Source organism: Herpailurus yagouaroundi, unplaced genomic scaffold, assembly GCF_014898765.1.
Source record: "Herpailurus yagouaroundi ecotype Mexico unplaced genomic scaffold, PumYag 77, whole genome shotgun sequence".
NCBI lineage: Eukaryota > Metazoa > Chordata > Mammalia > Carnivora > Felidae > Herpailurus > Herpailurus yagouaroundi.
Genome location: NW_024412388.1, coordinates 27,648,382 through 27,665,643, shown reverse-complemented (window position 1 = coordinate 27,665,643; position 17,262 = coordinate 27,648,382). Strand labels below are relative to the sequence as shown.

Here is a 17,262-nt window from a genome sequence, read left to right as displayed (position 1 = left end):
CTGTGTCTCCCTCTCACTCTGCCCCTCCCAGGCCCCCGGGGTTTTTTTAAAAAAAAAAAAAAAAAAAAAAAAAAAAATTTACATAAAAAAGTTTTGAGTAATTTTAGAGTAATGCCATGTTTATGTTAAATATACAGATAGATCAAGTCCTAATTTAGAAGGCAGAACTTTCTTGTTCAAAAAGCAAAAAAAAAAAAAAAAAAAAAAAAAAGACTTCATTGCTAAGGTATTAACCCATTTTGCAATCTATTTTTTAACCTTTTTTTTTTTAATTCTGAGACACAGTAATGAACTTCAGTTAAAATATCAAGTATTGGTAATGATTCAAAAATAGTATTATGTAAATCTACAATTGAGAATATTTTCTTGCAAAATTCCTTCCACAAATGAAAAATACAAAAATATCTCATGTTTATATTCTGTAGATACCTTCTCATTTCTCAAAAACTTGACAATTTAGAAATAATGTAGTTTTATAATGTAGAAAAAACTGGATGATACAAAACAAAGAATTCTTATAAGTTATTTCACTATTATTTCATAATAATGTATTTCATAAAATAATTTTTTATTTTAACCAAATCACAAAAAGCCCACATTAAGAAAAAACACTGTTTAACATGGTTTTGCTAAATCTCAATAGTCTTTTTTTTTTTAAAGCGATTCGTCAAAGAAAGTTGTTAATATTAACACAGATAATGGCAGAAAACTACAGAAACTCCAAATACAGAAAGGCTGTTCACGTATCCTAACAGCATAACCATTATGGTTGAAAAACCACACAATATTCTTTCTCACATCTGTTTTGTTAATGAGCCAAGAATGGGGGTCTATTGGGTATCCTAGACAACTGAATTAGAAGTAGGAATGTCTGGTGAATACTGTTTATTCCAACAAATGAACACTAAATAGGTTTGGAAAGGATACTATTCTTAAGTTATATTTTTAGTTTTACTTTCCCAAAAAAAGAACTATCACTCGCCTTATTCCCTCATCTATTAAAAAAAAACAAAAACAAAAATCCCCTATAAATTACTTTAGATTCTAGTTTTAAGTATCATAAATGTTTTGTTAGATTAACAAAATATTTACTTACTTCATCTTTCAGATAGACCCTCAAGTATTTAAAGACTATAAAAATCAATGTGAAAAAGATGCTTGTGATAGAAAGCAACATAGTATTCAACTAGAATACAATAGTTTATGTCAGTTTAGCAAGAATTCTACTCTAAACTAGGGTTTTTCCATATACAACAGAGAACTCTTCCAGGAAATATCCCTTTACAGGGCCCCAGGCCTCTTTGCATGCTCTCAGGCCAGGGTTATAGAACCAAACAAATACAATGTTCCCACTGGAAAATATAAATTAATATGAATTAAATCTAAGTTGACAATTTAGTACATAATAGTCTCCAAAAGAGCAAAAGGGAGTAGCATCTTGAAATCATTTCATTCATTCTAGCCACTTTCCTCAATTACTTAATTCCTTAATTTTTAAAAATAGATTTACTAGTTTGAAATCTGGCTTAGAAATTTAAAAAGTGATCAGGGTGATGGAATCACGGATAATTTTTAAAGGTCTTTATTATGTTAATCAAATTACATTTGAGAGTTACCTATATGTTCTTTTTCTCCTTTAAATCTTTGTTGAGAAGAACAAAATTGTTTCTTGCCTCCTTTTCTATATTCCCTCAGGGTGTTCTATCACTATCAGAGAAATTAAGTTCTAAAACAAATCAAAATAATCACACATATTTTTGTAAGTCCCACTGCCAGTCAAGAACAGCAAATACTAGGGAAAAAATTATCATGGCCACTCAAGAACAGCACAAGCTAAAATTTAAGTAGCAACCAAGTAGAAAAACCTTTTCTACCTCCAAAATTCATACTCTCCAGACAGAGCAGCATTTTGACATTTTTTTTTCTTCAAGACAAAAATCTACAAGTGAGAAAACTTACATCCCAAAGTGATTTTATTTTATTTTATTTTTTTAAATTTTTTTTTTTCAACGTTTATTTATTTTTGGGACAGAGAGAGACAGAGCATGAACAGGCGAGGGGCAGAGAGAGAGGGAGACACAGAATCGGAAACAGGCTCCAGGCTCTGAGCCATCAGCCCAGAGCCCGACGCGGGGCTCGAACTCACAGACCGTGAGATCGTGACCTGGCTGAAGTCGGACGCTTAACCGACTGCGCCACCCAGGCACCCCCCAAAGTGATTTTAAAAAGATTATTTTAGTTACTAAACTGAGAACCTAATGGCATTATATATTTTAGTTAATTTGAATCTACAACTTTAATTCATTTCATTCAAATCTAGTTTCCATACATGCAACTTCTGTTCCTTTGGAACTTGTTCTTAAATGATTTTTCTAGATTTTTATTATTAAAGAAATGTAGAGGCTTAAGACTACTATGCAGATCTAAACATGAATTTAAGAGTATCATTAAGATGGTCTAGTCACCCCTTGTATAAAACAACTACCAAACATGTCAAATCACTTTGCCTATCATTAATTTAAAGTAACAGTGTTTTTCTTCCATTGCAACTAAGTACATTTCCTTCTACCCTAAACAGTAGTCTGACTTTACCTAAAAATACAGACTAGAGTATTAATGTCCTAAAAATTGCTACTCATGAGAACTGATATCTCCATGTACATTTCTGCTTCTATTCACACTTGATTTGGAATTAAAACATATGCTTTTAGGGGTGCTTGGCTGACTCAGTAGAGCACACGACTCTGGATCTGGGGGTTGTAAATTCAAGCCCCGCATTGGGTACAGAGATTAGTTTTTTAAAAAAACCTTTGTAAATAAAAACAAAATGTATACTTTTAGTCTAAATGTAACTAAACCATAAAAAACAGGGTTCCATTGGAAGTACCTCCAGGAAAAAATGCAAAACTACTGTTATAGCTAAAAACCCAACTGTGCCACCTTTTCGGGTTAAATCAAAGTTCACATAGTACTAAATCAGTACATTGTACAGGACACCCTTAAAAGTCGCTTTAAGTATTACATGCAAAAAGGAAGAACAAATATTAACTTTTAGTGAGAAACAATTATATAGTATTTGTATCCTAAGTCTTCCAATGTAAATTTTAAGTTTTCTATGTATCTACCTAACAACTAGCATTTAAAATATCCTGTCATAGGGGCGCCTGGGTGGCTCAGTCGGTTGAGCGTCCGACTTTGGCTCAGGTCACGATCTCGCAGTCCGCGAGTTCGAGCCCCGCGTTGGGCTCTGGGCTGACAGCTCAGAGCCTGGAGCCTGCTTCGGATTCTGTGTCTCCCTCTCTCTCTGCCCCTCCCCTGTTCATGCTCTGTCTCTCTCTGTCTCAAAAATAAATAAATGTTTAAAAAATAAAAAAAATAAAATATCCTGTCGTAATTCCTAAGAATCTCCACACACACACACACAAAACTTTGAAAAAAAATTGGTACGAAGATCCAACATTGACTCAACAGACTATCAGAGAGCATTTATGTCCAAAAAAAATTGTTTAAGTAATCTCTACACCCAAGGTGGGTCTCAAACTCTCGACCCAGAGATCAAGAGTCACATGCTCTACTGACTGAGCCACCGAGGCTCACCTGTATTAAAAAATTTTAAACCAAAATACATACTTGTCTAATTCTTTTTTTTTTTTTTATTTTTCCTTTTAAAGATTTTAAAGTAATCTCCACACCCATGGTGGGGCTCTCCCTCACAACTCTGAGATCAAGAATCGCACACTCCACTGAACCAGCCAGGCACCCCTCTCTATACCCGTCCAATTCTGGATTTAAAACTTCGTTGCACATTTTGCCCAACTGTGCTTTCAACTTCACATGCAGCATAACAATTACATGTAAGTCTCAGGAAGAATGAAAATTTTGTTTTTGATGATGACAACCTTGAGACAGACTATATTTTAACTTCATTATTACAGTTAATCATGTATAAACATCCCTGAAGAACAACCTTTTGAGTTTCAAGATAGCTAAGATGAGATAGACATTATCTAACTCGACCTCCCCAGATGTGAAGACAATTTAACGGGTATAAATTTCAGCAATGACACATGCAAAAAGATGTAAAACTTACCTACAGCTCAAGAATTCATAGGAGCATTTACTGAATCGTACCTGGCTAGTTGGACCAGTCGGCTAGGTGGTTGGACTTCAGAAATGTTTTCTAAGATATTGTCCACACCCTGAGCCATAATTTTGTATGAAAAACCCAAAGGACAAAAGAAGTTTAAAAAAAAAAAAACTGAACTATCTTTTAAAATATTAGGACAATCGGGGGCGCCTGGGTGGCGCAGTCGGTTACACGTCCGACTTCAGCCAGGTCACGATCTCGCAGTCCGTGAGTTCGAGCCCCACGTCAGGCTCTGGGCTGATGGCTCAGAGCCTGGAGCCTGTTTCCGATTCTGTGTCTCCCTCTCTCTCTGCCCCTCCCCCGTTCATGCTCTGTCTCTCTCTGTCCCCCCAAAAAATAAATAAACGTTGAAAAAAAAATATTAGGACAATCAATAAAGTGTTTAACTTTCACGTTTTGTTTTCCAGGCGTGACTAAAGGACAGTTATGTAAAAGTTATCTATAGCCCGAGATCATCATATTCACTAAACAGTCCAGTAGAAAATTAAAAAATTAAAAAGGCAGGACACAGTTTCAGAAATACACAAACCAACGATTAACAAATAAAAGTCTAAAACTCTTCACAATCTACAAAGCTTCCCTTTTTAAGAAAATATGAAGATTACAGAAAAAGCATGCGAAAGAGAAATGGGAGAAACCGATTACAGAAAATTTCATACAGTGAAACTTGTAATAAGCCCCTCTCCTCATCCCACCTCTACAAATCCTAAGTGCTGTTTGCATCTACTGACAATTCTACTTCTTAACCTAATCATAACAAACCCTTTGTTATCATTATGTCACTGGTGTCCTTATATTTAAGTTTTTCTTATGTCCAAGCACTTCCCAAACTGGCAAAATGAGATGTGAACTTCAGGGACCTGTGGTCCCATGAGTAACATGACGCCCCCTCCCACCAATATTTTGAAAATTAACTTACAAATTTGTTACTGTCTGAATAAAGCACACTTTCAAATTTAACATATTAAGTATTACCCTTTGGAAAGCAAACGGTTATGTAACACCTACTTTATGCCTCTCAATTAATTACTTTAGAACCATAAAGAAAGCTTTTTCTTTTTTCAAGGTAAGTAAGTACTGCCCATGCTGCAATTTTCCTTAAAGACTGCAGTTTTCCCAAGGAGAGAAAAGAATTTTAATTCTAAATTGCCAAGAATATAATATCCGTTTTCCTAGGGAATGAGGAATGAGAAAAATATATTGTCAGCAATTTTAAGATCCACCTCCTCACGTAAGCTGTAATCTGGGCCGATATGACATTTCCGAAATCCTCAGTAACTACATACCATGCGGCCGCAAATATCAGAAGAGAAATCGGGGATGGATGAAATGCCATCCTGCATTTGACGCTGTAGTAATACCTATTTCAAACTTGACACTCCTCCGTTATCTCCATGTAGCTTCACAACTACCTTAAGAGGTAAGAGAGCTGACCGCCCAGCGCCTCCATGGGACACACAACCCGGTTAAAGGACGCGCACGCCGTTACACCTTCAATTGGAATAACAAAAAAAGACGACAAGCCCTTCTAGACTCCAGGAGAAAAAAAAAAAAAAAAAAGAGTAATACCGCCTGGAGATACCCAAACTTCAATCCTTTAAGCAGTGCCCCCTCCCCGCAGTTTCGCCTACTCAGTGGCCCCGGGGAACTGCGGCGGGGCTGCGGGGCTGCGGGGGAGGGGCCGCGCGGGGGGCGGGGGAGAGCCGCCGGGCCCGCGCACACTTCTCGCACCTGGGCAGGGGCGGAGGGGAGCGACGATGCTCTGGGGACACCCCTACCCACCAGGCCAGCAGCTCGGACTCGCTCACCTGCGGAGCCGATTTCCATTCATGGAGCTGGGGGGAGTGCTTCGAGCGAGAAGGGCGCCCACCACTGGGGGCAAGGAGGCAGCGCAGGGGGCGACGAGGCGCGACAGGCACCCTCGTTCGGCCCCGAGGCGAGGTGGTGATGGCTTCTCCTCAGCTACCGCACTCCGAAAGCTCTCGTCAGGAAGAGCCGCCGTGGGGAGGCAGCGTGCGACTAGGCGAGAGGAAGGAGAAGCGTGAATCGAGGAGAGGAGAACCCCGTGCGGAACTTGCGTCGCCCGCGGCCGCTTACGCTCCCACTGCCCCTCCACGACTGCGGCGCCGCCGCCGACCTCCCCGGGGGCCGCCCCCGGAAGCCCGCTGGCGTCAGTTCCGCTGCCCGGACTCGCCCGACGTCCAAGCCTCGCCTCTCCGCCCCAAGCCGTGCGGGCGCGACGTCGGTGCGGGCGCGGCCGGCGCGGAGGAAGCGGGGGAGGTGTCAGGGAGCCGGCGCCGAGTCTGGGCGGGGCGTGGGGCACGCGCGACGGGCGGGCGGGCCCTCCCACGGTCTTCAGCAGTACCGTACCGGCCGGAGACAACTCGGAGGGGCTGGACTCCTAGCACCACCCTAGTGCTGGGCCGTGCCGGCTCAGCTACAACGCTGAGGGGGTAGCTTACCTGGGGAGGAGCCTACCTGGAGCGTGGCCGGTCTGAGGAGCAAAGCCCGGACCTGCAGCTGAGTGACTAGGGCAGAGCACGTCCAGGGCAGAGCCACCCTCCTTAAGGAGCCCCTCCCGCCACGCCCAGCCTGGGCGGCACCACGCGCCTCCTCCTCAGCAGGCGGTCAAGTGACCACCATAATTGATCACTCCAAGTCCGTGGGTTGCTTTGACGACCATTTTGGGGGGGGGAGGGGGTGCAATTTAGCTTGGGAAAAGAGGATTGAGAGGACATTACACAACGTATCGGATAATTTCCTTGTTTGAAACGCTTTAATAGCGTCTCATCACGCTGAGATCACGCTTTCCCGGTGCCAAAACGCACCGCGTAAACGGGCCCTTCCTTTCTCCTCAAGCAAGACTTTTCCTCATCACTATGCTACAGCTATACTGATCTGCTAATTCCCACAACAGGCAAAGCGCTTCCCTTTCCGACCTGGCGCCCCTCTTCCCTTGGCCAGGAACAGAGCCTCTCCTTTTTCTTCACACTCACCTTTTCTTCCCTCTCCAGCCCCGCGATGCTTCTTTTTATACCTCAACCTAAGACTTATTTCAGAGAGGTCTTTTCCGGATCACCGATCTATGATGGGGGCCCGTTTTTCTATCACAGCATTTCCTTAATAATCCTCCCAATCTGTAATTTGTTTTGCTTACTAGTTTGTGTGCCCCCTCCCGCACTAGTTTGTGAGCTTTGTAAAATTACGATGGCCAGCACACTCGCTAGGAAATAGTAGGTCCTTCATATGTTGCCTTAATGAGAGGTGATAACTATTTAAGGCTGAAGAATGATTCCTGATTTTTGCCTATATCCCAAACATCAGTAGGAACATCATTTAGACTTTTAAAAATCAAAGTACTTTTGCTTTTTAAAGCTTGAAACAAAGAGGAAAAGGAGAAAAAATATCCTATCTTCAGTGCCACCCTCCCCCCCCCCCCCATCACTTAAGTCACCGTGGGACTTTGCATCAATCACTAAGCCTCTGGGCTTGTTTTCTTATCTGAGAAATGGAGAGAAATATACCTTATATAATGGTTAATGAAGTTAGGGAATGTATATAAAGCAGAGAAAATCCTCCCTAACTACATGCTAGTGAATAAAAAAAGTTTACTATAGTTAACATTTTAAAGCACTTATTACATGCACCTATTACAATAAACATTTCATAAATGGATGGGATTCAAACCCACCTCTGACTTCAATTCTGCCTTTCTTCTTCAAACCATTAACCCTTTTACAGAAAATTTCCATTTCAAAATATTAAATGTCACCAAATGAAACACTGTATCCTAAATTTTCAATACCTGACTACACAGAATCCAAGTCAGTAGCAGCATCCCAACAGGGTAAATACCAACTCTTGTGCAAGGTTCTATCACACCCTCAACTTCCCATTCTGGAACTGATTCCAGACTAAGTGACTGACTGCAGGCTTCACTGTCATCTCCCAGAACAGACATGGTTATGGTGATGAGCACTTGAGGGGCAGGCACTGTCTTCTTTGTTGACATTGATGAGGCAGGATTTGGACCTCCTAATTCAGTCCAATTTAATGTCAATAAAGCCTTCCCATCTGCTTCTGCTATTCAGGGACTTCACCACCTCTTTAGAGTGAGCCCATGTAAAAGATTCATGAATTGTAATATCAAGTAGGAAGGCAAGAGGTCCAATAATTCCGCCAAAAGCAAGCTGTAAGAGGCTCTCCCCTGACCACATGCATACCCTATTTTTGGATAACCTCATTCCCAAATGAGTTGGCCCTTAAGGCCATAGAGCAGGGTCTTTGTGTATTTAACTGTCATAGCCCCAGTGCCTAGTGCTTAGCCTATGTGCCCCAATGCCTGGCACATAGCTACATTCCATAAATATTTGTGGGACGGATGGATGAATGAATGAGCTTCAAGAATGGGGCTCAGGCTAAAAATCTGTCCTTATCCCTTGTGGCACTGCTTGCTTTCAGAAGGGAGAACTATAAAATACTACAGGCATTTAAGGAACACGGAAATCCATGCCCTCTGAAAGTTGCATTCCTAGGCTTCCTGTACTAGATAAACATCACTGGATGATCCTCAACTTGACTCAAGTTCAGAAATATTCTCCTGGACCATCAGTTTTTGTTTTTCTTTCTTTGAGACCATCAGTTTTTATACAGCAGAGAGAAAGCTATTTTGTACTGCAGGAGAACACAGTATAAAACATATTGGCCTTTGGGACAGAGCTGAGACTGAGGCCCACTGCTACTATATATGATTCCAAGAAAGTCACTCTCTCTGAACCTCACATTCCTCATCTCTAAAAGCCAGAGCACCTAGGCAGACACTGCTGAATGCCTACCCAGGAGTCCTTATCCCCTTCTTTCTTGCGTAGCAGTCAAAACTTGTCTTTCTAATCCACATGACTCAGAGGATAACTCCTAATCTAAGCCACTCATGATAGATGATCTCATTTGCTTTCCCAGTGGCAGGAGTGGGAAGATGACCCATTTCTAGTGAATGAGACAGGCCAGATCTGCTGGGGCTTCCAAGGATTGCCTTATTTGCACTTCTTTCCTGGAATTACAGTAGCCACTTTGGGACACTGAGGTGAACTAGTATGCAGATAAACCAACACAGAATAGCAGAGGAAAGTGATTGTAAGAATCTGGTTTGTTGGTATTATCACCGAGCGACTGAATTAGCCAATCTTGGAGCCATATTAAATCAAGACTTCTTTGTAGTAAGTTTCTTATTTAAGCCAATATAGTTGGGGGTTTGTTATGTGCAATTGAATGTGATAATGTTATGTGATAAACTACTTCACATGAATGCCGTGAAGATACATAACAACATACTGTACAAAACACCTAGTCAAATACTTCAAAGTACCCAAGCACCTCCTCCTTTTCAGGTCGCGTCCATTAACAAGCCATAGGCCTTTTCCAAAAACATGGCCGGGAACTCCCAGTCTCTTCTAAGAGGAAAGTTCCTCGCCTTCAGAAGGTGGGGAAGAGGGACAGAGGGCTCCCTAGAAAGGTCCCAGTTGGCTTCCTTGTCCCAAAAAGACATTGCCAAGAGGATAGTGCTGAAGCTTCTGCAGTCTAGAACAAAGGGACAGTCTGTTCCTACAGGGTAAACCACAATGGTCTAAAAAAACCTTGAAATGGTATCCTGGGGAAGGCAGTTGTGGTGCTAAGTGGGGAACTTTTAAATGTACCTCATCCCCAGCAAGTCCACTTTCCCAGTTCCTCCTTGATAGTTTAAAGGAATGCTTCTGTCATGCTCTGCGGCTTCTAAGCTTGCCACATTTCCTCAGCCTATAGCCAGAGGAACAAACTGGCTTGAAAGCTAGAAACAAATAGGTGAGCTATCTGCTACAATTTAATGCTACTTTCCATTCAAGCAGTACAGGCAGCAGTCTGGGGATGGCCCAGGCTCAGAACTTGAAACCAGTCCCCTCTTTGCACTACATAACTCTTTCATTTAGCCACCAAACCCTAATTGCCAGGAGATTTTGGGTTTTGCTAAGCCAAGAGATACCCAACAAATAGCCTCATTTTGTTACAAGGCACTTCCTAGATAAGAATGTGCTACAGTGTATGTTGCCAATTGCCAGGGCAAAGGAAAGGCTGCTCAACCAATACTAAAGAGGGATGTCCAGGGATGTTAGGACAAGCTTTAACTCAAAAAAAAAGCTTGAGCTCCAGGACCAAACAAATTAGGCCTTTGGTTCCCACTGTCTTTTTCTCTTGAGTAAGCAACCAAGAGGCAAATTCTGAAATCTTTGAACATCCATTTCTAAAACTGAAATTTGTCACAAAAATGTGTCATAATGATCATCCTCCCACTTACTCTGCTAAATACTTTATTTCTGCTTCATTGAGGGGCATAGATATACTTTAAGTTTTATTTTAACTGGGACAACGCTCCATGTTCCAATTTCCTCAAGTTTGATCAACCTCACTAACCCTCGTTGCTGAAAAGGAGCTGGGTACGGTCGGCTTGCTCTCAAGGGAATCTGACAGGTGGTAGACACAGGTTAGCTTTGCAGTTTGAAGTCACAACACTTGGCCTCCAGAGGAATGTTAGGCCCATTTATGTACACACTAGCTGCCACTGAAAATTTCTCACTGGGCCTTGTGCCAGAATCCATCTCTGAGCCATCTTCCCCCATCACACAGAAATAACAGTGCTCTAGCACTACCAGGGAGGAATGCCAGAACTTACATGCTTGACAACGGTACCATCAGATTGAGGTACAAAACCACAGAATCACCAAGTTGGGACGAGAGTAAGAAAGATGATGGTAATCTGGTTAAGTTTCTGCTTACCTGAAGAGTCAGGAATGCTGAGTCCATCCTGTGCACTCAATATCACTTCTTGACTCCCCCCTCTGTACTCACAAACCAAAAATTTCTACATCATTTCAATTCTATCCACAAATATTGATCCCTAGATATATATTCTATGGCCTTGAGATGACAAAAAAAATGAACAGAATGTAGTTTCTGCTCCTAAGAGTTCATAGGCTCTGGAGAAAGCAAGTCATGAAAATAAATAGAGCAAGCTGCTAAGTGCTATCGAGTGCACTGGAACACCATCTATGACACTGGTTAGGAACAAAATTAGGTTTGTTTATTTTATTCTTTTACAAGTAACTCCTGAGGACAGGAGGAAGCTGGAGGTGGAAGTGGTGGTTGTGATGAACAACTTGAAGTCCTAGACTTAGCTTTATTTAAATTAGGTTTTTCCAATGCTCATTTTCAAGAAATACTGAATGACCATATAGTTATAAGATCCCAAAGAAGATGGCGTGGAGGATGGTAAACTGAGTAGAAAAAAAATACCTCCTCCTCACTGCAGTTCATGTTGTTGATTACGCCCTTCTTGGATCCTATTCCATTCTCTTTTTTCTCCTACCTCATTAAGTAAAAAATATACAAGGTATCTACTAGTGATTTGACTGTCTTCTTAGGTTCAGCTTCCTGTCTTCATCCTTTAAATTGTGTTTCCAGAACTGGATACTATGTTTTTCTCGCTCTTTTTCTAAGCTATTTTGTTTATTCCTATGGCTTTACCTACCATATATAGGAGTATGAATCCCATTATCTACAACTACAGTTTTATAGTCTTCCCTGAGCACCAAAATATAAGTGTTTACTGGAAACCTTAAAATTGTTGCCTCATGGGAACCTCCAAACTCCGTCTATACAAGGCTAACTGTCTTCACAAAATTCACCACCTTCCGTCTAGTCTCCCTTCTCCCCTAACCAAGCTCTCTTCTTGGTTAGAAGAATGTCCCGATATACTCATTGCTCAAGCAGAAACCTGAGCATTAGTGTCTATTCCTCTTTCACCGTCTATTGAGTCCTATTAATTCTTTCTGAGTGTCTCTCAAAAATCTTCCCTTTCCTATCTTCACTGGTGTATAGCCTTATAGCCTTGTTTCAGTCCTTCTTCATTTCTCTCCTGTACCAGGGAACCATTTGGCCACTCACACCCACCCACCACCACCAAACTTTAAGCTCCTTAAGAAGAGAGACATGGTTTTCCTCCTTTTTGAATTATGTTTGCCATCTCCCCTAACAACACCGCTGGACACAGTGCTTTACATGGTTTCTTGAATGAAGAATAAATGGAGGCCTTGTGACGTATGATTACATACAATCTGCAGTTTCAATACTCTGGTGTTTTTTATCCATTTCCCTCTAGAAGTAATGGTTCTGCTCTTATAACAATCTATTGCTCTAACCTAAAATCTATCACATATAATTAATCCCAACAGTTTGCTTTGCTAATGGGGGTGGGGGAAAAGAGAGAGAGAGACCGCACTTTAGAAATAGAAGCCACTGTTGTCTTTATAAAACACAGAATTGTGCTGCTGCTGTTGCTTGCTTTAGAAGGAACTGTACATTACAGCTGCTGGGATAATTTTACAATGGACTGGACAAGGTACAGCTCAAAGCAGGACACAAACACAAGTCTCAAAGGGAAACAAATGCAAACAAGTACACAGCTGTGGGGCTTCAGGGACATTTCCCCATCCATGCTGGACTTGAGAGGGATAAAAAGTTTAGAAACTAAAGTGAAACCCAGAGTAGTCACACATGCCCACCAGATGGCTGCTAAGTGCAACATCACACACCAATCAGGTTGGACTGTGCACAGGAAAGTCATTTCATTATTCCTTATTGCTACTACACCAGGGGACTCAGTGCATTCGACACATTGTCTTTACTTGCACAATCCTTGGAGAGTTTCCTATTTTCCTTTTTAAAGAAGGAACTTTGCCCTCCCCACCTTATTCTGTTTTGTTTTGAGCCCATTACCTCCACTCCCTTTCTTAGGCTCCCAAACAGCAGCCGGAGGTTCTAAGTCAGTAGGAATAGAGTAAGGGGAGAGCACCAGCCTAGCCTCTCTCCCTGCCCAGGGAGAAGGCAAGTCCTAATAAAAGGGGGGGGGGGGGGGGGAGGGTTGGGAAGAGAAAACCAGAGAATCCCTTCTCCCCAATCTGCTTAGAAGGCTAAATAGGAAAGAGTGCCCTGCATATCCCTGCCATGATCAGACTTTAAGAAGGAAGGCATCCCAGCTACCATCCTAGATTGGCCTAGGCGCAGTAAATATAAAAAATAACTTCCCCCAATGTAGTTTCCAAAACTGCATTTTGGCTAGTTTGAGAGGATTTTCCACCCTGAAAGGGAAGGAACTTTCCATTCTTCTTTGTTACACATGATGCCAGGTTTAAAACACTGCCTTGCCAGCCTTGTAGACAGATAACCCATGGGCCAGCTAAGAAGTCAAAATGTCCCCTTGGCTGCCCATCCTGAGTGTCAGCCTCATTTACTGAATTCTGGACAAAAAAAAGAAAAAAGAAAAACACCCCAAACTATCCAAGAACATTGTTGTTTAGCCAAACAGGAGGCCACAGAGGAGCTATCTAGTACATGGGAACCAGGAGCTTTTTAGGGAGGTTTCACGCTTTTAGATACTTTCTTCTTCAACATTATTCTAAGCCTAAGTTCCCAAGAACAACAACAGCTCCAGGCTTATCCTGAGTTCAGCAGTAGCACCTCAACCCCCAATGGGTCAGACTGGACTAGAAAAATGATCAACGAACAGTGCTCTTTCCCATCTTTTATCCAAATTCTCTCCATTCTCTTCCCATCCCTCTCTTCTTCCCCTATGTCCATCCCCCTAACCCTCCAACCCTGGAAACCAAGTAGCTCAACTCTAGGATGTCTTCAGAAAAGGGAGGTCCCATGTAGAGAGAAATGGAACCAGGTCCAGAAAAAGCAATGAGAGAAACCTACTCCAAGGAGTGGACACGTGTGGAAGTTATCAGAAGCCCCCTGATTTCATGCCAGGTAGGCATGCCTGCTGAGTAACTTTGATGGCAGTCCAGCCCAGAGAGGACATTACTGGGCTTGGGGGACAGATTCTTGGTCGTCTGTAGCCAAGAAGCTAAGCCTGACTGTGCTAGCTAACAGTGGGATTATCGTAGCCATGCAGAGAATTCATCATCACATAGGCAGGCAGGCCAGCAAACAAGCTTAGTGAATTGAAAAAGGGAAAAGGATCCCAAGGAAAGAGAAAAGTAGAAAAGAGAGGCAAAAGAGTAAAACGAAGGGAGCAAGAGACCTGTCCAAGAGGATGAGGCTGGGGTCCCCCAACACTTCCTCAGAGCACAAGAAGCACCACTTAAACCAAATCCAAGAAAACCAAAGCTTGTTGCTAACACCACTTCTCAATCTGCATGCACCATCTTTCAAACAAGAATAATCATCAAGGTCAAAGTATTTTTCAAGTCTCAAAGATTAAAAAAAAAAAAAAATTCAGAGCAAGAGGTTATTTTCTTGCCATCGCCCAAATTGCTTCTCTTGCTTTTTTATTTCTTGAACAGCATGTGCAATGCCAAAGGGCTAAAAAATGCATTGCAAGCCCCAGCTCAAAACCCAAATGGAGAGAGTGAGGCAAAGAGAGAAAAAGGAGAGAACATAAACTTGTTGCTGAGAGTAGGTGGCTACCACCAGCTCCCTATGGATATTTGCAAATGCTGGTGAATGACTGGACCCTCCAGGAACAGTGCCCTGATCCCAGCCCCAAAATGCACCCAAGAAGAGAACATGCAGAGCCCACTGTCCCAAGAGAGCTCCCCTCCCCAAAGGGTGACTGAACACGAAGTAGACAGTATATGAAGGCGATGGACAGGGCAGATGGAGTGTTGGCATCACTCTCTTTAGGCACTTGTGTAAGGAATGTAGGCTCTCCAGTGAGCTGCCTCCTCCCAGAGCCCTCCATTCTGTTCTTCAGCTGGGCTGTGCCCGTGGGGCATCCCATACTGTAGCCAGTAGGAAAGAAGTAAAGGAGGAGTTACTCAACAGTCCTGATGCCTTCTCCATAATCAATGTTTGTGCTACGTTTTGTGAAGTTGCTGAACAAAGTAGCCAACCAGAACAGAACCTGGGATAGACTGTTTTGCATAGCAAATCTGGGTCTGTACAAGGGCTGCTGGGGAAGGGAAATGGTAGCTCTAAGCGCACAGGCCTGGATCCAGACCAGCCTCCAAGCCTGAGCTAGGTCTAAAGTGTCATGGCTTCATCACCAGATTGGGGTAAACCCAAACTCAGGCTCCTTAAAGAGGAACTTCCACACTGAAGCTGCAACTCCTCATCCCAAGCAGTGGGACAGGAAAAAATTAACAGTTAAGGAAAGAGGGGGCCTTGCCTCAAGGCCAGTAGGCACCAAGCTAGAAACCCCCTACTTTTCCAGTTCTGCAAGACAGCCAAACCCAACCTCTATCCAGGGAGACAAAAAACAAAAAAACAAAACAAAACAAAGGCCCACGCCACCCACTCACATGCCCTAGTGGGAAACCGGGAAAAATTCATTTGTGTAAACAGAAGCAATAGGGAGCAGCAAAATCCCCCAGCCTGTCCACAGGACACACTGGAATCTGTGATGACCCAAAGTGTCAGAGGACCAGAGAAAGGAAAGATGCAACTTGCAGGAAAGAGTGCAGGGCAGTGCAGAAGAGGGAGCCTATAGCAAGAAAAAGATATTATCTGCACAGGGGAAGGATGGAGCCTGAGCCCCACCTTAGGGAGATAACCATCCCCTACCTAGCCAGGCCAAAGAACAAGTCAGGTACATAGTTCCTTCTGATGGCTCAATGTTTCTGGGATGTAAACTTATTGGGCATGGGAGGGATTTCCAGATTTTGGCAATAGACTCAAGTTATGGTATAAAAATAACATTTAGTTTTTTGCTCTTTTTTTCTTATTTTAGACCTAAAGATCATTTGTTATAAGACACCCCAGTTAAGAAATATTGAAACATAAGCAACTTGACCATCAGGGGAAAAAAGAAGCCAAGAGTGAGAAATGCTATGAAAGTAACTCCAGATCCAGGCAGGTGGGGAAACCGGGGGGACAGGAAGAACAGGAGGTGTAAATGGAAAGGCCAGGGGCCAGTCATCTCAGCAGCTCCAAGACTTGTCATGTCTGAAAGTGCAAATGTCAATGGATTTTAACCATCTTGAGGTTGTGGTCTTTTTAAAAGCTTAATGAATATGAAAGTCAATTCCTTCGAATGCAAAATAGCTGGCGCTCTGGTTGGAGGCTTGTTGGGTTAGGGGTATTTCTTCCCCACCTACCTCCTCTCCCACCCCACCCTATCCCCCCCAAAGAAAGGTACAAAAGGTTGCAGTTCTGCAGCATTACCGTTACAGGGAAGGCACTGGTTACCCACCAGTAGGCGGAAGGAAGACAGGGTCGTGTCACTTCAGAGCTAAGTGCCATAGTGCCTTAAGTCTTACTAGGGGCTGGATGTCTGTCAGGGAGGAGGTGTAAGGTGGGGTAGAAAAAGTGGAGAGAAAGGAATAATGGAAAGGGGGTGGCAGCTGGGGGAGGAGCAACCAAAACCATTAGCATTAAAAATCTTCCTACAAACTGGATTTTCAACCCATTAAAACATCTAGTATTCTAAAATATTGATCTGGGTCTGGTTTCGTTTTTCCTCTTAAACAAATCTAGACCTTTTCTGATTAAGGCTCCTAAAAAATCCTTCCCTCCTCCCACCCACTTTTTTAAGCCCCTCACTCTCCCATCTAAAGTATCAAACCCAAACCTACCAGCTTTTGTCCGCGGGGCTGCAGAGCCGACCTTACCAAGCTGTCAGGCATGAGTCTTTAGCACTGTGAGTCACAAGAGACACCTGTGTGTATGGCGGGCACCAGTGCTGCCCCTCTTGGTCCAGTGGGGTCAGGGCCAGATGTGACAAGATGGGTGAGGGGTGGGGGTCATGAGGTGGACATCAGAAATTTCTGGCTGGTGGTCTGGCTTACTGGCCCTGTCCCCCACCCTTTCGCCCCCTTCGTAGAAAGAAGGAAACAAGGCCTTCTGAGCTCCTCCCTACCCTCCCTCCTCCTCCTCCTCCTCGCTTCCTCTGGATTTGGGCGGCACAGCTCTTGGGGCTTGGAAAGCTTTCTTCTATCCAGTGAGGTAACAGCGTTCTGCCTTCAAGCGAAGTACATGGTGCGCAGAGTATCCTGGTGAACCTGCACGGCTTTGGCCAGGGCCTGGGGGTCCCGCCCATTGCTCTGCCCCGATATGTGGCTCCCCTCTCCACTGAAAAGCAAAAA

General features: G+C 43.0%; 2 protein-coding genes across 7 annotated transcripts in view; both read right to left on the bottom strand.

Annotated features, from left to right (window-relative positions):
• LOC121026292 (protein argonaute-3) overlaps positions 1-6,091 on the bottom strand; it is a 116,836-nt gene extending 110,745 nt beyond the window's left edge. For both annotated transcript variants that reach the window (XM_040469160.1, XM_040469164.1), the window contains exon 1: positions 5,956-6,091. In XM_040469160.1, the coding sequence (XP_040325094.1) occupies positions 5,956-5,974 (19 nt within the window). In that variant the 5' untranslated portion in view covers positions 5,975-6,091. The remainder of the gene's footprint in view (positions 1-5,955) is intronic.
• Positions 6,092-11,236: 5,145 nt separating this feature from the next.
• LOC121026257 (protein argonaute-1) overlaps positions 11,237-17,262 on the bottom strand; it is a 37,278-nt gene continuing 31,252 nt past the window's right edge. For all 5 annotated transcript variants that reach the window (XM_040469123.1, XM_040469136.1, XM_040469130.1 and 2 more), the window contains one exon: positions 11,237-17,248. In XM_040469123.1, the coding sequence (XP_040325057.1) occupies positions 17,140-17,248 (109 nt within the window). In that variant the 3' untranslated portion in view covers positions 11,237-17,139. The remainder of the gene's footprint in view (positions 17,249-17,262) is intronic.